The sequence below is a fragment of the Plectropomus leopardus genome, chromosome 14 (genome assembly GCF_008729295.1).
Source record: "Plectropomus leopardus isolate mb chromosome 14, YSFRI_Pleo_2.0, whole genome shotgun sequence".
Taxonomy (NCBI): Eukaryota; Metazoa; Chordata; class Actinopteri; order Perciformes; family Serranidae; genus Plectropomus; species Plectropomus leopardus.
Window position 1 is genome coordinate 9,416,870 of NC_056476.1, and position 24,925 is coordinate 9,441,794.

Sequence of the window (24,925 nt, forward strand, 5' to 3'; positions counted from 1 at the left end):
TTAGCCTCCAAGCTCAAAGTTGCATAACATGAGAGAATAAGACGAGAGCATTCTCCGTCATGCCAGCTGATGAAACTATCAACGCCATGACAACCTCATCAACATCTGACATCAGCATATTAAGAGAGAAGAAGAAACAGTCGCTTTGAGGCTTGTAAACCCGGGGTTGCATTTTACTAGACCACTGGCTCGAGGCTCATATTTCAAATTAAGCATGCTTTCCTCCATGCAGATTATGAAAAAAAAGAACAAAAGTATTAAGGCTTTTGCAACAGTGGAGAAAACTTTCCACCCCTGGTTGTGCAAAATGGTCCTTCCGAGCCAAATGCTGTATGGGGCCTAATGGTAGAGAGGTCGGCTGCCAAACAGGACTGCCAGACTTGTGCACGAAAGTCTTCAGTTCCATCTCTGGTTGTTTGCCCGGAGGCTGTAAAAGTGGTTGTGATCCTCGTCCCTGGTTGGCGAGGGGATTAAATTCCATTGTAACCTTCTTCAGCCTCTCTACACTGTCTCTACATAATGGATATCACCTGGCCACCTTAAATTCTTTACTTCTGGAGATGTATTTCTTCTCTGATTCAGAGAGGAAAGTTAAATTTGACAGCAAGACATGTCTATTTTTAAAGGAAAACAGAAGTAAATAAACTTGAGAGTTGTTGTTAGACATAACAAGTGTCTTGACATGCAGTCGTTAAAAGTGACATCTTGTCAGCTCAAGACTAATGTTTCCAGTAACATTATTATATTTCTGCACCATCAATCACTTCAACACATAAACACATAATTTTGGAATAAACACTTCATAAATCTAAATAAGTCTTGAAATATTTGAAGCACTTGAGCAGTGCTTGATTTATACTCCAAGTCACATATATTTCCTTGAATGTCAGGCTGCCAGTCTCAAGGAGTTTTCTAAAGACTTTAAGAAGCTTTGGCATCTTTTATACTTTATTTATGACTTTTAGGTTATTTTATGTAACCTCGCATTTATCCAGGTTATTCCCAATGAACTCAAGTATGTTTTGGGTTGTTGGGTATTTTTTTACAAGGGAGAACTAGCCAAGACGGCAGCAGTGCTTTAAGTGTTTAACACTCAATAGCCCCAGAGCACTGGAAAACATGTGCAAGTTATTATAATTTTAACACCCTTCTTTTCTTTCTTCTTAAATTTTTGAAAATGATTTAATTCCAGATGGGGAGCTTTGTCTCCAAATGTGATACACCCATTTTATGGAAAAAAAACTTAACACATTAGGATCATCATTATTAAGACAAACAACAGCCAGAATGTAAAATAATTGAAATATTCTTTAACCAAGATCCCAGATGACTACTCTAAAGATCTTTTTCTTTTGGTAATATTGGATTGTACTGATCATTTTGGAATACCTTTCTTCTAAAAAAGAAACATGTCCCTTAAAACCAAGGCCCTTAAAATTTTAAACTTCGACTTATTTCAAAGAAGTAGTGTCCTCAAGGGGTGCCAGGAGGAACCCCCACTAACCCTAACCCTAACCCTAACCCTAACCCAAAAATAACTTAAGGTTGATAATACTGTGTTTAAGAGGCTGTGGCACGCTAATTTTAAGTTAATGCAGAGGTAGTGTTATATCTTAAAACTAGGCAACCAAAGGCATCCATTGGTACCAACCATATCAGTATAGCTTGTTGGCAAGGGGTCTGAATAATGCTCCAAGTTTAGGCTACATTTTGGTGAGGGAACATCTGGCATGGCCATTTTCAAAGGGCTCCCTTTAACTCTCTCATCGAGATGTCTGAATGATGCATTTTATGAGTACCCACAAGTCTCCCCCAAAGGACTTTTTCCCAGTAAATGTTTTATTCCTTAAAATCAATGTAGTTCTTCAAATTAAAAGCTGCATATTTTTCTTTAGAAGAAAAAAGACAAACAACCTATTGGAAGAAAAATGAATCGCCCAGCATTTAAAAATACATATCACTTAACAACAGGATGATTGCTGTGAAAGTCAAAATGTTAACTGTACCAGTATTAGTCTTGGCACATCAGATAATTAGTAACATTAACTGTAAAATAACAAGACAAAACACATTGTTAACTCTCCATATGGGCATACTTTTCTGTATTTCTGTTTCCTATATACTTCAACAGCAGAGGTGAGTTCATGAATTCAGTTTTGGCTTTTGCTTTTGGTGTACCACCTCAAGATTTTCAGGGGTCCCGTCTGGCCACCACTATGAAAAATTTCTGAGAGCACCACTGTTTCAAAGGGTTAAATTTCCTAGAATACCATCCTAACGTCTACATCTTATCCTGCCCTGATCGCTGTGTAAACGGTCATTAAGCATACAAGCCCAGATCTGTTTAGTGTTCAGCTTGAAGCCTGGGTGCCAGCCCATACCTCCACCCAGCCCAGATCTCTCTCCGGTTCTCCCCCCACCCAAAGGAGGGGTGCTGTCGGCCGACCTACTTCTGCTGCTGGGTCTGCTCCAGAGGAGAGCAACGTAACGTCTGGAGGGACGCTGAGCCCAGCCATGCTTTGTTCTCAAGATCTCTCAACATGCACAAACACACACACATGCCTTCACAGCCACACACTCGTGTGGACACAGATGTACGTGGCTCACATGCACCAACACAAACACATTTCAAAAACCGCAGACATACGCCTAGATTAACACCTGGGCATATGTGCATAAACTTTTAAATGTCACACTGACATGGACACACACACACAGCTGTTGGTGCACATTTGACTTGTGGAGCGCACTGACATTTGAATAGTTTACCCTGACAGAAATCATGGTCACCTTGGCACAAACAACATACAACAAAATGAGACACGCACATCTGCAAATCCAGACATAACAACCATGAACACGCACACACATACACACACGAAACATAGCTAGATCTTTCCCAGTATTATCACATGAGGCTATTCTTGGGCTTGGAGATATAATTGTTTTGGGTTCGGTAACCACACAACACACACTGCATGGAGCGACATTCTCCACTTATCATTCTTGCCGCCCATGCATGCGGGCACGCGCAGACTCCTGACATACATGTGCAAGCATGCACGTGCACACGCAAATACACACAATCCAGACACTGATGACTCACTGTATCCATTCCCTAATCAACTCTACATGTCTAGAAGGAGAGAGTGAGTGAGAAAAAGAGAGAGCAAAGAAGTGCAACAGCTGTTGGTGTGTAAACAGACCCAGAGTCTAACAATCATTTCCTGCCCTCCCTCCTTTCTCTTTTCTCTCCCTCCTTTGAATCCTCGAGATGCAACACATTCTCAAACCTTGACCTACTATAGGAACAGCAACAGACTCAGTCATTACTACTCATTTTTTCCCACTCTGTGCACAACCTGCTCACTTTGTACCCAGCTGTACTCCTCTACCACCCTCCCCTCACTTTCCTCCTTCTATCTCTCCACATGTTAATGTGGGGCATTTCTGGTGTATGAGTCACAATCTTGAACAGCATGGAGCTTGTGTCCACCGCAAAGAGCAGAGAGAGTGTGTGTAGGGTGAAAGAAAGGAGGGGGCAGAAGAGAAGCCGTGTGAATCTCAGTGGAAAGAAAGAAGGCAAGACTGGAAGTCCTAGATTAGCAGGGACTTTCCCCCGCTCCCAATCTTTGAATTCCACTGTGTGTGTGTGTGTGTGTGTTTATGAGTGTGCACATCCTATGGCTGATCAGACAAGCAAGGAAGTGCAGTGATTAGTATGTAAGTCAACTTCTCTCTTAGACCAATATCAAACCCGTTTCTCTACCAGTCCCTCCAATCATTCCCCAACCTCCGTTTTTGGGACATCCCACTGATTGACACACACTTCGCCCCCAACCAATCAGATCTAAGCAAAGGGAAAAAAGAGAGGGGCTTCCCTGTGAAACCTAAACATGCATAATGTAAACAACCACATGTGTATTCTGTGCAGCTGTGCAGGAGGCCCCATCGTACTTGTCTGCTATGCATCCCATTACCACTTGCAGCTAAAACAACCCCATTCATTTATTGATTTATTAAAGACGTATTTCACCGATATAAAGAGGGCCCTCACATAAAACCAGGCCATCTCTGCAGTTGAAAGATGCAAATATTTTTGGGAATTTGTGCTAAATCACCAGAGAAAACAGGAAAAGGATGCTTTTGTTCAAGAGGTAGAAAGAGGTACCAGAATGCAATGCTCCTGCTGGTGGATGACGTAATGTGGACTGTCCATGTGAAACAACGGCAGCCGTCCTGATCTCATATTACAGTTAAACAGAAAGCTAAAACAAGTTTCTGAAAACATTTGAGATGAGAAACATGCAACTCCGTAACAGAATCTTTGTGTGTATTTGATCAGCACTGCTAACCGTTTCATTTCAGTCATTAATTTATTTAGCACAATCACATGGTATGGAGCACAGTTAGTTACACTGGCGCATACTGCTGATTCATACTGCTAATTCAATAAACTAATAAATAAATATTTTTTTCTTATCATATTAAAATTATACCAGTATTACTGTGTATGATATGATATGATATGGCACACCCCTGGCCTGTGGTTTGAGCAACAGCCCCAAGAGCCAGCAAAAGTTTCGAAAGTCTACCACAGTTCTTCTTCACATAATACTGCATTGTTTTGGTACAAAGCTGGTGGAAAATCAGCAAAGTATCCCTTTAAGATTCAACCAGTCTAAGTAAATCTAATCTGAAATGCTGCATGAGCAACATGTGGAGAGGATTTTTTTAAAGGGCCCTTGAGTGTTATGATGAATTTAATTCAATAAAAAAAAAACAGCATGCAAATCAGCAAAACTTCAGCTGGACTTTTGAGACTTAAATTAAAAAAGAAACAAGATCGATACCACGAGAGAAGGAGAGACAGGGAAGCAAGGGAGGAAGTGAAAGAGGTCGGAAAGAGAGGGAAAGAAGGAGGGAACGAGGGCGGAGGGAGGGAGAAGCGCTCCAGCTGTACCCTGAGCTTCAAGGGAGCCAAGAATTTCATCCCTGGAAAAGCTCTCTTTCTTTCTCTCTCTGGAAAATTCTGCAAGCTCTCTACTCTACACAGCTGCTGTTCACACACACATCCACTTTCACACAGTCTTACATACGAAGACAGACACAGTATTCTCCAGAGTTTTGCCCACTCTTTCACGGGCCAGGCCCGACAGCAAATAAAGCCTTCCCAGGAGCTGGCAGACCAGACCAAGTCAGCAGCAGCAGGGGTGGCTGGGGTCATCGCATGGAGGAAGTGGCCTCGCCCGGAATGCATGGCAGCAGACACGACCAGACATGCAGCGTCTGATTCTCCCACTCTCACTCTATCCCTCCTTTTTCTCTCCTTCTCTCCTGCTTTATTTACCTTCCTTCATTCTATCATTTCATTTCCACTCCATTTCTTCCTCCCTCCCTTCCTCCTTCTGCCTCCCTGTGCCCTACTGTGTGAGGGCATTGGGTTTATAAGTGAGCACTGGGCAGGGCATACAACAACAATCAACTCTCTCTCTGTCTCTCTCACACACACACACACACACACACACAAAAGTCAAGTTCTTAAGTACTGTGTGCCAAATGAACCAAACCAATCCTCTCTGTCCTTTTGTTGCTTACAAAGAACATTAGAGTGGAAAATACTGGAAAAAGAGAAAGACAGGTATGCCACACACTCACTCACACACACACACACACACACACACACACACAAACTGTGCCCAGAGGGACTGCATTCCATTACACACCACCTGGAGTGAGAGTCCGTTCCCATGGTGACCACTTTCCCAAAATCCAAATGGGACATAACACAAAATTAAAACACACACTGACACTAAACACACCTCAAGGACTGGTTTTACAGTTGGCCCAAGGGCATAAAAAATTGCAGGTATGTCCTCTGCAAAAAAGGTCTGGCTGCAGATGCGTGCGCCCAAACACACAGTCCACACACACACACACACACACACACACACACACACACACACACACACACACACACACACACACACACACACACACACACACACAGAGGGTTTCATTATTATATAATCCCTTACCATCATGTGTCTCTCCACCCATCATCCCATTACCCTTTTTTCCAGCAAAGCATATTCCATAAATATAGACTCAGCAGTCGTCACCAATTTTATACATAGAAGGGAGAGAGAAAAAAATGTACAGTGATGTTTGCACTTCAAAATACAAGACTTCACTGTCTGAGCATTATTGCTTGCTATAGCAAAACTTTTGATATGGTTTCTTGTTCTGAAAGACAGATGGGAGATTTAAATGATGGCTGGCCTGTTAGGAGAAGGTTCGGGGAATACAGAGTGAAACCTACAACAGTATGATATTTTTGAAAATCTCTTACTGGCATGTCGCCATCCATTGAAAACAATGTATTGTCAAATTTGGTTAATTTGATCCCTTTATGGGTTGAGAAAATTCCTGTGCTTCTTATGCTAAAAAAACATTGAATCCTATTGGAATACCTGAAAGAAAACATTGTCACAAAGCTAAAAACACACCTCAACTCATGAAAAGTTGTTGCTTTGGACATATATTTTTCCACAGGACCACATTCAGATAAATCAGTCAAGATTACTGATTCTTTTCACAGTATCAGTTCCTTCTAATTAATACATATAAACAACAATTTTTAAAACTTTTTTGCTAAATTTGCTGTCAGATTCATTCAGATTTGACAGTTGCTACCCACACCACAAAAACTTATCTTTAATGCATCACCAGTCATCATATATACTTCATTAATAATGCTGAATGAATAAAGTTAAAATATTCATCTTAATGCATGATTCAGCATGCCACTTGTATGTAGGTACGCTTTGTAATTTCAATATAATGTTGATGGTGAGACGTTGCTGATAAATTATGAAGCAGAATTTAATTTTAAAGTCTTATAATGTTTACGATTGAAATATGCTTACGGAAAAGTTACGGCACACAAGCACTAATAACCCAGCTGGACTGAAATTTTGTGATTAAGTGGATCTTTAAATTATTACATTACAACATTACAACAACCTGACTTCAATTCATCACCTCCACATCTGCGTCACCAATATTACCAATATCACCTTTCTCCAAAATTTTTCCCTGCAGGTGAGCACATTCTCCTGTCAAGTCAAAGTTGGAATAATTTCCAACCAAGCAGCTCATGAATGCACAATTAGCCGGCTGAGGTCTCAACTTAAATCCATCTCAATCACTTCTAGTTCACTCACCATAGCAGACGGCATGAGCATTGCCCTACAATAACAGCAAATGGAAAAAGGCAAAAATTCATGAGTACTCAACTGTCTGGTTCAAACCAGACAGTAAAAAGGGTAAAGATTCGGTAGGTCATTTTTGCCAATCACTAGTCAAAATACAACAAGGTATAGGTGAACTAAATCATGTCTGTAAAGGCCCCATATAGACAAAAAAAATGCCCAATAAAAGCGCTGCATGAATATGCAAAACACAGTTAATCAGCCATGGGATTCATTTTGCCTGTGGCTACAAGCAAGTGGCATAACAATACCAACACTCATTTTTCTAGTCACACACATCCAAAGACACACATCCATACACAACTGCACACATTTTTTGTTAAACATTTGGGATCAAAAGACATAATACCTTAGATTATATAACATGCTATTGTTATAGATTATATGAAATAAGGGATAAAGATATCTAATACTTTCTTTTAAATATATGAAATCAGGGATCACAACACAAAATAAATCCATTTCATTACACATACAAATCCACACTGAGAATACAGACGTCAGCCAACATTCTTATACCAGTCATTTTCAACCCTGCTTCATTTGATGGTCACACTGTCCCATATATTCTGGTTGGATTTGGATTTTACAACAGGTTTGAAAAGTTCCCAAAACAGCCACTTCTGGTTACAAGCAGCGACGGGACTGTCCGAAACAGTCCTCTAAATTAAGCCCTTCTAGGAAAAGAGTATTTGTGCCTTTACCCCCAGCTTGTTTAGAGCCATCTGGCTCGGTGTAAACACAGGCCGCGAGACTTTCCACCATATTTCTCTCAACCAGCTATTTCCATTTACATCAAAGGGCCCTGAGTGTGGAAGTGCACACTCCGGGAGAAGACTGACTGAAAGAGAAGCTCAGCGTGCTTGTGTAGTGATGCAGTGAAGCCAGAAAGAGGAATATCAGCATCGTCCATCCGACTCAGACAAACACTGAAGCGGGGAGAAACTGAGACAAGCGTAGTGAGACAAAAATAGAGAAAGGGACAGAGAGGCTGAATGATGAAAGGGCAGAAAAACACAGGGTATATCTCAATCCCCTTCATCATCCCCTCATTTTAGTTCCTCCCACTTAAGAAACGTGGAGACGATGCAAGGAGGTGGGAAATCGAGGAAACACAAATCATCTGAATTGACGTCAGTGACTGATCAGACACTTAATGTGCATGACTTGCATCTGCATTTATCAATTTGTTTTTGCTTGTAATGCATTATCCCTGGTTTATCCCAGATTCTGATGACGCCTCATAATTTGTGATTGCAATTAAGTCACTGAGGCATTTTGTAAAAAATAAATAGGTCTGGTTCACTGTCACTTCTGTCTGGCACAGTAATTGATCTCTGCACTCTCAAAGTATGGAAACAATGCCAAGAGACAATTAGAATGACAACCGCAAGAAAACTGTACTTTGTCATTAGGGATGTCAGTTTCGCTTAATTTTGCTTTCAATAACCCAACAGTTATCAACCACTTACTATCTGGCTAATTTTTAATAACAAATAAGAAAAATGAGGTCTTTCCTTGAGGCTCGGCACTCCATTGACTCAATGAGCTTCACAAAAAAATTCAAAGCCCAATATATTTAGAGGTGGTGAAATTTTGATGTTTTGTGGTGTAAATTTCTTGCCCTTTTATTTTCTGCTTGCTTTGCTGACAAAAGAGCTGGCTAGCCATTTTAATATGAACAAGTTGCAATGTAGTAGTTGCATTTCTACCATTCTCAGAACAGCTCTCATTGGATCCAAGTCAGTAAATTGAGGAGTAGCAACACTAATCTATAGGCCGACATACGTAACCGGTTTAAAAATAATATCAGTAGCTAACCAATAAAGGGTTAACTATTTTGTTATACAAGCTGTAGGTCTGTAAAAACAGTAAACAGAACATTTTTTATTATTCCACCTGAGTTATTGACAATATTTGTCTATCCACATCAGTAATTTAATATCACTGCAGTGTGATGTGGTTTCAATGAAGCATCCAATTACTGACACATTTCCAATGGCAAGTGTCTGTCTGATAAAAGACTTCTGCCTGGAGTCTACACTTGTGTTATTTTCCGTCTAAGCGACTCTGAGCACAAATAAGGTAAGTGGAACGTCCTTAAAGACCGATCGATTTCAGGAGCGCAGAGATATGAAATAACAGAATTAGGATGCACCCACAGAGGGAGAGAGAGGAACAATGAGGGAGACACAAAGAGGGAGAGCAAACAATCAGTACACATTTGCTGGTAAAATACAAGACAGACCATGGCATGATTCATATTCTGCTCTGTCCAGATGACACACATGCAAAGAAACATGTGCGCACAGCTGGTGCAGTGACCACATCACTGAGGTCACACTGGGAGCGTCCACTTTGACCATTGTTTGTGAGAAAAACAGCCTTGGCTTACCAGACAGCAGCTGAACATAGGACTACATTTTCAATTGCGCCACTCCAGAAATGCCACACTTGATCATGGTTTTGTTTGAAATTTCGAAACAGGGAGTTTTGGGGTCTCCAAATAATTTTGAGCATCAAAATTTCATGAGTTCTGGTGATTTTTCATGCACCAATGTGTGCCTTTTCTGCATTAATTTATGTCTTTTAGTATGTCAAAATAAAAGTCTTCTGCTACTTTTATGTTTATATTAGGGGAAAAAAAAACAAATTTTCTGAATGTTGAGGGTGACATGTCCACTGCGCTCCCCCCAAAAACTGAACAGAAACTGAAACTTATCTAAGCTCTTGTTAAACCAAGAGTATACGTAGGTACAACAATTTACCCAGTTGTACACTCAAGCACTGTCTTTGGGAAGTACTTGAGTGTACAACTAGATAAATGAGACTTGGATTATACCGCACAAGTTGTGTGGGAGGTTGTAAACACGTGTTTTGATATAATTTTGCTGATGTTAATTTTGGTCCCCAGTCAATTAGTAAATCTATATATTCACCATTTTCCATGAAGGCATGCAAGAAAAAGTTTTCTTCACAAATTCATTGTTGACTTATTGATCTACATACGGTCATTTCATGGGCGGGTGAAGTATTCCTTTAATCTCAAAGGACAAAGCACTCTTCAGCAGACCTGCGGTGCCCTCCATGCCTCATGACGTCACGTCCGCCCTGGCAGGACACAGCTTCCTGCTCTTCACCCCATGTCCTCATCATCCCTCATAAAAGCCCAACAAAGAGCAAACAACACAGCAAACCAACACAGCCTTGTAAAACACACATAGAAACACACACACACACACACAAACGCATGCACACACACACACACACACACACACACACACACACACATTAACACACTCACATTCCATAGCAGGGTGCTCTAACACACCCTCTAGAGTTTTGTTCTTTGATGTGAGTGTGGGAAAGCTCAGGGGAATGGTCTTAGTGGGGGAGGGAGAGAGAAAGGGGGGAGAGGGGGAGGGGAAATAAGGGAGAAGAGTGGATACATGAGAGCAACCCAATGAGACGGTGAGAGATAGCCTGGGAGCTGGGGGGTGGGGAGGGGGGTCAGTTGAGGCTGACCTCCGAAGCACCGAGAGGTCAGTCTGTTTAAACATGGGATGGAGACATGTGGGCACTTACACACACACACACCCACTACATGCTAATTAACGAGTGATACAGGAAGGGATTTAAGATTCAGTGTGGCACAAAGACACACCCATTAAGTCGTAGAAGCAAAATGACACAGACTCAGAAAGAAAGCAAGAGAGCAGGGAAAGCAACATAAGTGACAAAACTGCTGAAAGTAACTTCTACATTTCAGAGCAAACCTGAATTATCCGACAGTGCATGGCGCAGCTCTAAAAGGATTTTATGTGCCCTGAGGTTATGGAATTTGTTAATAAAATTCTGTGTAAACTTGCAGTCCAAATAAAAGAGCATAATTCAGCCAGCAGTATTTAGTGGTGGTGTGGCTAATGAGCAGTACTTAACATCAATCCAACAAATACAATAATCTCTTCGCTGCTTTAAGGTAGAGGCAGAAAAGAACCAAAGAAGTGGAGAGGAGAAAAAGAGGGAAAAAGACGGAAAGCTGAAGTCTCATATGAAAGAATCTCTTTCGGCTGCTGCGTCGACATCTCCAGGCTGGTTCTGCCTTGGCAGAGCATCTGTGCCTGTGTGTGTACGTGTATGCATGTTTGCATGCATGCACCGCAGTGCAGCAGCTAAACAGAGGTTACTTTATATAAAAGCTGGTCCCTGGTTGTGCCCTGAGGTCTCTGTAATCTTGCTCTCTGTCACACACACTTGCACATAAGCACAAACACACACACACAAGCATGCGCAAAAAACCCAGAGCTCTGAGGTCTCAGTAATCACACCAAGTCTCTGTCTAAAGAGCGACTCAGTTCGCCTTCAGAACACACTGCCACACTCCACCTCTCATTAAACCCGGTGACCTCCTCCAGATAGAGACAGAGCGAGAGAGAGTGTGTGTGTGGCCCTCCACATTAATAATATGTGCATTCAAACATGACCCTGAGCCCCCAGCCACCCGCCCAATTAACTGTCGTTGACTGTAGTAAAAGGCACCCAAAAAAGCACAGATACACACTGTGCCTGATGCTAAATTTTGCATGCAAGTGCACCCGCACAAATAAACAGTCAACCGCCAGACCCCAACTACGTCAATGCTGTGTCTTTTTGCAAATCAGTGTCCCATTAATCTATTCACTGTGCACATGAAACCATCCTTTCATCTGTTTTCATCCATCTTTCCACAACTCATTGATCCATATCTGAACATTTATTTGACAACTGTATCTGCACATCTTTACATCCATCCATCCTATCAAGCACTGTTACTATCTGGCATTATCTGTGTCTCTAAGCTCTGCCCAGGGCAATCCCTCTGATTTTCAGGGAAAAATTGAATTACATGGCGGGCAGAGAAAAGGAGGCGGGCTGTAATTAGTTACAACATAGTGTGTAGGGTGGTGGAGGTGGAGGGGTTGCAGGAGGGGGGCGTCAGCATCTGAGCCAAAAGTGCTCTCACTCAAAGAAAACCTTCACAGAGGGCAAAGAAAGAGCGAGAGAAGAAGTGAGAGATGGACAGATTGGAGAGAGATTGAGAGGAAAACAAAGGCGCCCTTTCAACGTTTTCTGAGCAACAGCTTACTCTGCTGACATCATCAAAGTGAGACGCGATTCCACAAGCGCTGGGGAATTCCCCGTGTTCCTGCCACCTCCTTCCGTCTTTTTAAGAGCCTCTAAGTGGCTTACATTTCCACTCTTTTCATGTACTGATATCAGATGCAGCCGGAGAGTGAGACAATGGCTGCCCGCTCTGTCCCAGTCCGTCACTGACGATGCTTTCAACTTGTATTTATTAATTTGGCGATAACAAATATAGATGCGAGCATTTCCTCCTCACTTTTCTCACCCTTAGTGCTGCATTATTGCCTGCTCTCCTGCAAGACTACAATAAAGCACTAATCTTGAGTTTGTGCACCAGTGTCAATCAAACACTTTGAATATTACAGCTTATAATTTTAAATTTTTTGTACAGTTTTGAAAGAAGAAACTTAGAGCCAATGCTTCATCACAATACTGCTGTGTGGTGATGCAGTTGAAAGACTGATCCAATAATATGCTGGTGGAAAGTTAAAGCATTCTCATTTTAAGAGTCAGCTCCTCAACTTCCCAAGAACTCATGCTTTCACCTGTATCACCTCACAGTAAAGAAAAACTAGAATGATATTCCCTGTGTCAGGGACAGTTCACCCCAAAATCAGTCAATCATTTTTTTATAAAATCCAACCAGCGATGTGTCTTCCAGAAATCGTGATTTTTATGTTACTCAAGATAATCCACAGACCTTGTTGTGAGCAGTTCTATGTAGGAACTATTTTCTTTTGAACCAAACTACACCTGCAAACTGTATCACTGTGCAGAAGGAAGTGTGCATCTACTCATGGGCTAGAGGATCGTTCTTTTGACAGAGATGTAAACATTAATAGCATGTTACGTTAGCTAGCTTAGTGGTTCTTAGTGAGTGAGCAGTAGATGCACGCTTACTCCTGTTTTCTTTCTATCATACTACACCCCCCGACTGTATCACCATGCAAAAGGAAGTGTTCATCTACTGTTAGCTCACCTCACCTCAGGGTACAGCTCAGCCGAGGAGGATGAGCTTAACATTTACATCTCACACTGTCACGAGCCTCCTGTTCATGACAAGATGCACACTTCCCTCGGCACATTGATAAAGTTGATGGGTGTAGTTTGGTAGAGAGAAAATAGTTCCTACATGAAACTGTTCTTGACAAGGTCTCTGGATTATCTTGAGTAACCAGGTCATGATTTCTGTAAAGAGACTTTGCTGTTGAGTTTTTCAAATGTAATTTTTTTAGCACCACAAGCAAAGTGCCATCTAGCTCCATTATATTGGAGAAGGCAAACAACTCTATGGCCGATATCTCCAACATTCTGCAACTGACATTAAAACAATCTGGACCAACAAATAGCACTACAGGTAAGATGAAAAATATGTTTTTTTTGATTTTGGGATAAACTGTCTCTTTAAGCCAGTTTAAAGTCCCCATTTTTAAAATAAAAACTCTAATAAACAGAACCCAATTGCTCCCATGGAAGTACAGAAAAACATAACTTAAAAAACACACATTATGCTCTAGAAATATTGTGAAGTTGATTTGCTGTTTTTTTAAAGATATTACATTCTTGTAAAAAAATTAAATTGCATTTTGAAACATCATACATCTTGTAAGCATGTGCAGCCAGCGTATAATTACAATTATGGGAAATACTCAGTGTCAAAGTGACACACATCAGAGCAGCCACCAGGCCACATGTTAATATGATAATATAATAATACAGCATGGGACGGGACTCACCCTGGATGCATTGCAGTGAGCCGTCCTCTGCCCGGATGGTGAACGTCTCCCCCGGGTTCACCTGCACCAGGATTACCTGTACCAACAACACACACACAAAGAACCACACAGTTAAAAAGCAAACATCAGATTACCTGATTAAAATCAGAAGGTAACAAGGGAAAAAAAATCTGCCATGTATAATCATAAACATACATCCATCTTCAACAATCACAAAAACTGGACAGACTCTCTGCTGGGCAGCCAATAGGCTTGCAGATGTGACATAACACACAATAAGCACTGGATCCCAGAGTAGGGCGGACACAGAGTTCACACACATATGAATGAGGTGTTAGATAAGCTAATGGTGAGACAATGCTGCTGTCTCACACACCCTGATGGGAGAAAAGCCTTTCTGTTTAAACCACACTGACTGGCAGGAAACCACTAAAACCAGTGCACACAAATATTACACACACTAACGGATGCATTTATCACAATTTAAACACACAGACAGGTGAACACACACAAATGAAGCCGGAGGATGTGACACAGTTTTGATTCCCCAGTGTTTCTGCTGAATATGCCGGAAGGGAGTGTGCATGCACCTTACCGTCATATTCTCCGCATACAGATTGTTCAGAGTGTACACATGGCTGTAGACATGAAACAGGTGACCCTCCATTACACACACATGTATTCAGGCACACATGCATGCACACGCGAGCACAGCCCCGTCTATGCTCTACAGGTGTGCCGTTGTAAAATCCTCATATCCTGCGTTCCTCCTGTAGTGTCTGCATGCTCTCCCATCTCAGCGCTAACCTGCTCCTCTCCCTCAGACACACACACACACACGCACACACACACTTCCTGCTCTGTCTGCTGCAGCGGCTGCTGTTGCTATGGGAACCCCAGCATAGTACAGGGCGACCCATGTTTCCCAAGGACTGAGAAAACCCCATTTCAAACCATGTGGGTGGGTGTGTGAGGAGTGATGCGTATATATGCATGTGTTATGTATAAACTTACAAAAGCCAACATTGTAGTATGTGTAAAACAGTCATATGGCATATTTGTTATGTTTCAATAGAATGATGAGCTGAGGCTTATAGTTAAATACACTCACATAATTTAATTTAGAAGTTAGAATAAAGACAAACTGACAAAAGAATGTCTCTTACCTTAAAAATATGCAAAAACCATATTTTTAAGTTTAACTACTTCTATATTTTGATTCAACAGCATAAAACATCTGACTGGCTGGGTGGTGTTTTCCAAAAACCCTCTTTGGCTAGGCTATCAATATTTTTTTTTTTCTAGTTGAGGATCACTTTTATTTTGTCGACGTCTCCAGGCAGCAGTTAAAAGCTGTTCCAGGTCATGCGAACCTTAGCGCTCAATTTGGTTTCATTATTCAAACCCCATTTTTTGTTTGACTGTTCACATTATTTTTTAAATGTGGCCAAAATCAGATTTCAGTGTAAGCTGCTCATATGCTGAACTGACCCCGTGCACAAAAGAACAATACGAAAGCTGTCACACGCAGCGTGGAGGCCACTGAAGCCAGCGTATACGGTTTCAGTAATACATTGATGTGCAGTGGAAGCCAGCAGATTCATTAGCAGATGATAACAAGGACAAGTATGAGGTGAAAGAGAGCCAAATTTTTAATTATAGCTTTTTGTGGAGCGATGGCTGCTACTTCCGCATGGTGGTGTGAGTGGATGAATCAGAGCCAGGAATGGTGGGATCGTGACACGAATGGCTTCACATAAACCAAGTGACTTCTGACAGAGCAAGATTGTGATGAATGTCATTCTTGAGTGACGTTAAGTCGCATGAACTCTGACATGACTGTTCAGACTCAGGCCACGTAGCAAAAACCTCAGACATGTATCTGATTTGGGATCACATAAAGTGGTCGAAATCATGATTGAAAAGATGAGATTCAAAGTGGTTTGTGTTTTTCACAGTAATGAAAAAGAAATCCAATCTGGCTCACAAATGAGCAACAACAAAAAAATAATAATAATTTGGGACACTTTGGCCTGCAGTCTCAACATATGCAACATTAACATAATTCAACTTTGACCACAATTTATGGAAAAGTGTGTCAACAATAACCCTGAGTTTTGGGAGGCATATTTGATAAATAGCCAAAGTGATGTTGTAAAAAATTCAAAGTTTATCTGAAAACCCAGGTATACAGTTCACTTAATTTGTCCACAAAATAATTTTGAATATTATTATAATATTTCTGGTTTCTTAACACAAACTATTTTCCAAATGCCTAATCTGCCACAAATTTAATGTCACCAACTACCTTGCCAATCCAGTTGCTAGATGTGAGAATGTTGGAAACATTTTTTAGATTGGAAAATAAAAGGTAGAGAAACACATACGATGAAAGAAACGATGATGAATTTGATAACAATTCAACACGCTCAACTCAATTATGTACAGGGAGAAAACCGTTCATATTGTCTGAATACTAACAAATCTGTGTATTATTTTAATTCATAAAAGGTTCAAATTCCAATAGCAAGTAATGTAAGTAGACACTAACTCCCGTTAGTATGCGGATAGTAAACCTCCCGGAACATGTTTTACTTTTGCAGAAAGGAAAATGAAAGAAACCCTCAATGAGAAATCCCACTGAGTTACAGTTACCTTTCTATTTCAACATAACAACCACATGAAATATTGTAGAATGATATGCTCTTACACTGTAACAGTGTATCTGATGTCTTTGCCTGCATGCACCGATTAAACACAGACACAGATAAACACACATAGACAGGTGTAGGCAGGTAGACACAGATAGACAGACAGGAAAGCTGATAGACAAAAAGCAGACAAACACAAACACACAAGTATGTGCTCAGACTCAACACAGACACTTGGTGCCCACGCAAACTACCAAAAAAGGCTAAAAAAAAACACACACGGTGTATGACAGACCAAGAAACAAACAAATACACACAAACATGGACACATGCATGCAGCAGAGTCAAATCTATATAATCATCGGTCTAGATCCCTGATTCCACACTGGGAACCAAGTTTAAACTGCAGGGTGTTACAATAAAAAGAGCTCCCTAACTGCTGTGTGTTACAGCCAAAACCCTCCCTAACTGTTATGTCTCGCAGCCAAAACACTCCCACCATGCTTCCTCTGGGCTGTGGGGGAACAAACCGGGGACGATGCATAAACATCATCATGTCATCAACCGAAAGCACACGGTGTTAAAATGTATCTGTGACAGCAGGATAAGACCCAGGTCAATTAACTGTGATGCTTTTAATTACATCGATCACTTCCTCTCGCCTGTGCAGAGCTCGGGTGGGGTTTTTGCTCTTTGAAGGTGATCCAGTTGGCTCTGCAGCATCTGATAAGATCAGTCAGCCTAAGAGACGCGGTAGAATCTTTTTCCACAGTAATTTAAGCTAAGGCCTGGGATCCATCAATGGAGCCAGTTATACGCTGCGTAAAGTAACGTCCCTCGGACTGAATGATGCCAGTGTGTGCGCCTGCATGCGTCTGTCTATTCTTGTTCCTGTTACATGACAAACCCTTTACTGTAACAGCCTGGCAACTGTTCATTACCTGTGGCAGCAACACGTGATGAAATGATAACAAAGAGAAGCGCTTGCACGACTGTTTAGATGTGTATTCTTGCATGCATCTGGTCCGTGTGTGCGTGTATGGCAACACAGGTATGTTGAAAGGAGGTGGATGCATTTGTGTGTTCATTCTGCATGCAAATGACAGACGTGTATGTGTGAATCTGCATGAGTGTTTACCTGCTGCGCTGCGTCACCGTTAACCATGTGAGGCATGAGAGGGACCTCCCCGTTCAGGAGGGGGGGCGGAGCCAAGTCCAGTGGAATCTGGTCTGTCATCATCATTGTGACGTACATTCATGGAGAAATTCACTGAACTGCCCTACCTGAGAAAGTACAGAGAGAAAGAGAAAAAAAAGTGGAACAGTGCACGTCAGTACTGTTATGTTATTAACAGACACACACGTATAGTGACCAAAAAAGGGACCTGAATCTATTTTTGACATAGAAAGCGAAAACCAGATTAGGTTTTTCCCAGTACTGCTTTAAAGATTCCAACACTTAAAAAATGTCTACTATAAGAAATAAGGGAAGCATGATCTTAACTATCTGCAGCAGTTGGCCATATTTCAAACTTTCATCCAAAGGTATAAAATATGCCTGTATATAGCCTATGTATAACCAATAAAGGGCACAACATTTGATAATGCTGGACAGAATTTAAATTCCAATATGTCCCCCCTTTTTTTTTTTAAATTTGTTTGACATTCTGAGAAATATGTTTACTTTCTCACCAAAACTTTAACCAGAAGTTTGATGCAGCAAGAGCCAATTAGGCTAACTTAGCATAGCTCTGCCTACATTAGGGGTGTAACAATACATTGATCTGGGTGAATATATTGATTCAGTGACCAATGATCAAATATTAGTTATGCAAAATGAAAACATAAATGCATACTGTCATCTTTGGGACATACTTATATTTTGAAATTTCCATGCCACATCAGTGTCACCTTTCAATCTGAACACACCTCCTTCCTAAACGTGAATTAGAGTTTCCTAGGGTAACAAAGGCATGATCCACCTTTCTCTGCCCAACTCTGCCTTTGATTGGCTTATCCTGTCACTCTTACCATAACCCCAAGTAGTGTCCACTCAGAGTGACAGTCTGCAGGTGGAGTACTCAGCTTCTCAGTCAGATAACCCCCTCACTTCACCTTGGCTCCAGCCTCTTGCCCAAATATGGTCTGGCTCCAAAAACCCAAGATGGCAATTATCGAAATGCCAAAGGCTTCAAAAAAGACGTCCATAAACCAATGGGTGAAGTCATGATAGCTACATCTATTATTTTCATAGTCTATAGTCAATCACCAAGCTAACTCTCAGCAAGAAAGCAAATTAGTGCATTTTACAAAACTATTCCTTCAACTGCTGTACAATGAAATATGAGGCCAATGATGCCAAACCTGATTTAGTTCAGCCATCCAGTGTGTTTCCAGTAATGTTTATTGTGCATTTTCCCCATCAACAAAACAGTTTTCCACTTCATGTGACCGTGAAAACCTCTTTGCATAGTCAAGGAACTTTTATTAAATTTGTCTGTTTCCATTTGGTTTACTGTAGCTATGTGGTTTCCATTCCAATTCAGATAAGAACCTGGATCAAATCCAAGATGTCTTTCTAATAACAGAGGTGTATGTGAAACATGGCAGATAACTTTACGAACACTGGCATTACACATACAAGAATAGGCTACAATGAGGGGATCCAAAAAGGTTTAATCTAGGAAAGGCGAACAATGAGAAAGATAGATAATTGGTCTAGTCAACAAAGGGAAGAATGATAACCTTGTGTAATGTACAAGAGAACAGAAAATAGGAAGAGATAGAGGACATGGCATTTCCTAATGTGCTGTCTTTTCCTCTTATACTGGCTTTGTAAAGGCATAGCTGCTTTGGTAAAATACAACAAGTCACATCATGTCAATATAAAAGAAAAAAGATGAAAGAGACAGCGGAAAACAGAGATGAGAGTGAGAGACTAATTCAAAGCACCTCATCATCAACAATAGTCTTGTAAAATACAGGAGGGATCACAGTGAATATCCTGTTTGGAGGATTATTGAAAAAGAGAAACATTGGATGAATAGAGTCTTAGTTTGATAGGTGAATGGGGATTACTGCACCTGCTGTTAGCTTTGTTAACGCAGCACACAGCAGATATAAACATAGCAAGAAAAGGACGTCTTCCGAGGCCTTTTGGGGTCAATGGAGATGCTGCTCTTTTTGGAGACTAACCCAGAGAGCTAAATCTGTATATGGTTTCTCTGCTTGCATAATAATAGCAGTACAACCAAAAAGCATAATTATGAGAAAAAAAAAACAAAAAAAACAAGCGAGGCCATTCATCTTAAGTGGAAAATGACATGGTTTCACCTAATTGGCTATAGGGCAAGAACCAAAAAAATAGACGTGTGGCAGCCGTGCACATGGTCCTGATTGGGGTTTAACCAAGCTGCTAACCCAAAATTTATCAGTCATACTGTATGTGCTTACGAAAACACACAGCAAAAACCGCTGACGTTCCGATACGCTTGCGTCAGCTGTGATATGCTGTATATGCCCTCTCCTGGGAGAACACACACACACATATAAAACAGATACGCAAAAAAACTTAAGCCAAAATGTTCCCGAAAGCAAACACATACTGTACATATGCACACATACGCAAACACACAGAGATTTATGGCCAGAGGTAGATTGCTGAATGACATAGTAGGTGTTTCAATACAACGCTGGTGAGTGAAATCACTGCTAAAGAGCTACTGACTAATAGCTGTAAGCTGCTATTAGCAGACATGAGCATATGCATTAGGGATTTGCTTTTCATACAGTTAAGAAATATATCCATGTCTGACATACATGTGCAGTTAATGTGCACATACTAACACACTGCATTCCTCTGAAAACAGCTGTGTGTCATTGTGTGTCTTTTCTTTCAGCTGGTCGTCCTCTAGCACTGACGAGGTCTTTCAAAGGGTTACTGGATCACACAGCTGTGGCCCATGCTGTGGCAACATAAACACACACATCACTCTCTGTGTCCGTCTTGCCTTTCTGACTCTTTGAGACCTTGATTTTTTTCTTCCTCTGACTTAAATTCTCCCTCTTAACTCCATCTGAGCCCCGTTCCCAGCTCAGCCTGGCCATCCTGCCTTGAATACACGCATGCATGCACGCACTCACACACACACTGAAGAGTTGCGTCCAGGACACATCACAGACAGATGGTAACACCACTCTCAAGTCTGCCAGGAAAAAGAGGAGAGCGAGACAGAGAAGAAAGGAGAGAGGAAGAGAGAGGGAATGAGTAAATGAAGGACCGGCTTCTATGATAAACGGAGAGCGAATGAAAAGGAGAAGTCCGAGACATCTCGTCCAATAACCCTGTGATCTTAAAATAACCCCTCATTTCCTGCAGAAATTCATTATATCTTTGTACTCATGAATACTCATCAGCTTGAATAACAAGCAGGAATGAGATTCAGACGATGTACGCTCCTTGAATAATGTTCAAGGAATTCTGTTGCTGGGGTCCAGACTTGTGAGTCAGTTTACTCCAAAGAATTGAGGATTCATCTGGCGCCGTGACATGAAACAGCAGTTTCTCAGTTGATGATCAACAGATGCAATGTGCACCCCTGGAAGCAAATCATTAGCCAATGAGTGTCATATGATACTAAGGCCACTCTCAAGTGGTGCACTGATCGATATGAATATTCAAAGATTTTCTTTGTTTTCCAAGCAAAGTTCTAAAGTTTGAACAAGCACAGCACAATGTTTAGTCTCAGTGTAACAGCAGCAATAATGTAGTATAGTCAAGATCACTCACTCCGTAGCAAAATCTGGAACTAAAACCGCTCTGCTCTTAAAACTCCAGCAAGACCAGTATGGTGGCATGGCTTCATGCAAGTGTTGACTTAAAATGACATTAAATTAAGGCGGATATGTTGGTCTCTAGTGATAGGTTGGGGAAAATTGAATCCCCCTCCCCATGAAAACCAGTCAGAGTCAAGGCAGTGTCAGACTGAGTTTTGTCTGATATCACAAAATGATTTCTAGTGTTGGGCAGTGTTATCAACAGGAAAGCTTTTCTGCATACAGGAAGCGAGGAATTTCAACTGGAAAAGCCATTTTCTATAAACCACCGAAAAATAAAAGCAATAGAATAAGAGCTATCATTAATGTGTCTGAAAGCAAAATTGTCTACAAAGTAAGTTGTGGTCTGTTGTTAGTTCCATTTTCTAAGGGTCAGTTCATCCATATTAGAGAGAGAGAAACAGATAAACACGTTGGGAAATGCACTCGCTCACTTTCATGCCGATACTGAGCTGAGAAGATGTCTGCAGATCAAATATGAAGTAAGAGCCAGAGGAGGGTTAGCTTTCCTTAGCATAAAGAATGGAAACATTGGAAACAGCCAGTCACTGTCTGGAGACAACATTTGCCAACCGGTACATCTAAAGCTCACAAATTGATGCATTTTAGCTCATCTTGCAAGGGAGGTTATGTGTCATACTATGACTACATTCACACTAATATGTTTGCATTTTAAAATGGAAATTATCTCCTCACACCCAAACATTTTAGCATTGTTTTAGGGGTAATCTTCATCCATACTAACATGCCTGAAAACACACATCCCATGATCATTCATGTACACTAGGCATGTGCAAACCTGTGTAAACAGGAGGCAGATTGTCCACTCCGCGGTTGGTTGTTAAGAAAGGTCTCTATTTTAGATTTTCCAAAACTCAGGAGTATTGTGGATGCTCAGCATAAATGCAGCTATAGTCAGGGGGTTTAAAATGAAAACATATTAGTGTGGACTGGGGCTGCCCCTTGAAAATCGGAGGCTCGAAACATCAGTCGGAAACCTATAGTTGACTGAAATTCCTTCAAGTCAAGCAGTCACTTTTTTCTGTGCAGTGTACTTATGGGGACATTTTGGTCCCCAGATTTTGCTGCGGAGTGATTGCTCTTGACTTCTATGCTACTCTTTGCAGCTGCGGACATGCAGGCAGTGGCACAGAGGGAGAGAGCGAGGGGGCGCACTGTAAGGTGAAGAAGTGGTTAATTAACAGCAAGTAAATACAATACAGTCTCTGGCTCTTGTTTGATATCTAGTGTTGACAAAAAAAGTTACATATTTGCAATCAGCCTTTAGTGCCGTTACCTTGTTTACTATATGACATGAATGCCGCTGTCACACTGAACGTCCTGCTGAATCAGTTTAAACTTAAAAACTTTGCATGGACAACAAAACGAAATGTCAAATATTCATATTAAACTGCCAAATATGATTCAACTGGCATAGTTTTGAGTCAAGTACAGCCCTGGTGTGGATGTAGCCTATATCTTAACTTTCTTCAAAGATAGAATGCTTCCAGTTTTTATGCTAAGCTAACCCTCTACTGGCTGCAGTTTACTAGACAGACTGGTATCGATCTTCCCATCTAACTCTTGAACAAGTTCCAAAATGTCAAATTACCTCTTTAAAGCAATCATAGAGCAGTCTGGTAGATAAACAGAATGTGTTGTGTTCAGCTTACTGACAACTTGTTATATAATTTCTTGGCAATGGCATCTTCTAAATTTAAACACTTAACCTTTCACTGCAATTTGGAGCAACTGATGTGTAAAATTGCACAGTGCAGAAGCAAGTTTTTAAAAAGACTGATTATCCATTCGTCTACTGATGTCTGATTTTGTGACTATCTGCCTTGTAACAGTGAGTAATGTTGCGAGTTAAATGTAGGAAAAAATGTAGATGCACTTTGTGTTCTGCAGCTGTTTCCTACAGGATATAATGCACATATCTGGAAATTTAATGTATCAATGAATGAATAATGACCTTTGTTTTCCGGTGGAATCATTACCAGATGGATCCTGCTGTTGATAGCCTCAGACATCACCATGCACAGACACACGCACATGCATGCGCGCACACACACACACACACACACACACACACACACACACACACAATGGTTTCCGTTCCCCTGTGGAATGTGGGAGGAATAAGGTGTCGATTCCCAGCAGGGATAAAATGTTAAATTGAAAAATTCCATGTTGAATCCAGAAAACAATCACCCGCTTGTCCCGGGTGTATGAATGTTTGTGTGTGTATCTGTGTGAAGGAGCATGAGTGTGCATGTACACGTGTCTGTGTCATTAGACAGAAAGCCCTGTGTAAGCATGGAAACTGCCTCTTTGACATAAAAGATGCATAGAGTAAAACACACACCAAGATGTAACACACACTCGCACACACACACACACACACACACAAACACACACACACACAGAAGCCCTAGACGTTCAGGGGCAGCTCTGACCTCATAACACCACAGTCATTACTCATACAGTCATTCATCATTCACACACACACACACACAGACACACACACGCCCAATGACTCCAGTTTGTCCATCCTGATGAAGCATAATGGATATTCACAACCACCTAACAGACTGTCTGACTTACTTCCAGTCAGTTGCTTCACACCTCTCTCCCTACCAGCCGAAAAACATACAAGCCCTTTTTACACAGAGATCCCACTATAGGGCCTTTATGAAATACCTTCTTTGCGTTGCCTTTGCATTTTTACACAGAACCAAACTACGGCAGCATCATATCACACCCCATGTGCTATGTTGCCCTAACCCTGACCACTGAGGGTTGTGCTATGCATTAACAGGAGAGGGTGAAAACATACTAAACCGGCATTGGAAAAGCAGAAAAGGCATGAAGGTGTGACGTGTAACACAAAAGCGGCAGCCTCTAGTATGACATATAACATATGCATTACAAGCACTTTCTACACAATAACAATGGCATAATATGGCAATGACAATCATTTACCGTCTCTGTTATGTGACATCGTCTTCAGCTCAGAGGGTAAGGAGCTCCCTGATCTCATTGCCCTGTTTTGCACTGCCTTTTAAAGGTGGGAATTTCATGCCATTATGACACAGATATATGGGCATGACATGACAGACAGAGTTGTCTCGCCTTTAAAGTGGCATTGGAGGTAGTAATGCCACTGAAATGATGTCTGTATAAACAGGACAGCTGGCAGTGCGGGATTCAGGGTGGCATGGGTGTAACATTTTGACAATGTATAATGCATGTGATTCACTTAAAAAGTAGCTGTTAGCAGTTAGTAACTAACTCAAAAACG

At 41.2% G+C, this 24,925-nt stretch overlaps 1 protein-coding gene across 1 annotated transcript in view; it reads right to left on the reverse strand.

The window, feature by feature from the left end:
* fndc3ba (fibronectin type III domain containing 3Ba) overlaps positions 1-24,925 on the reverse strand; it is a 116,795-nt gene that overhangs the window by 65,810 nt on the left and 26,060 nt on the right. Inside the window, 2 exon segments of the mRNA XM_042500169.1 lie at positions 14,135-14,210; positions 17,924-18,069. Of these exon segments, the coding sequence (XP_042356103.1) occupies positions 14,135-14,210; positions 17,924-18,040 (193 nt within the window). The 5' untranslated portion in view covers positions 18,041-18,069.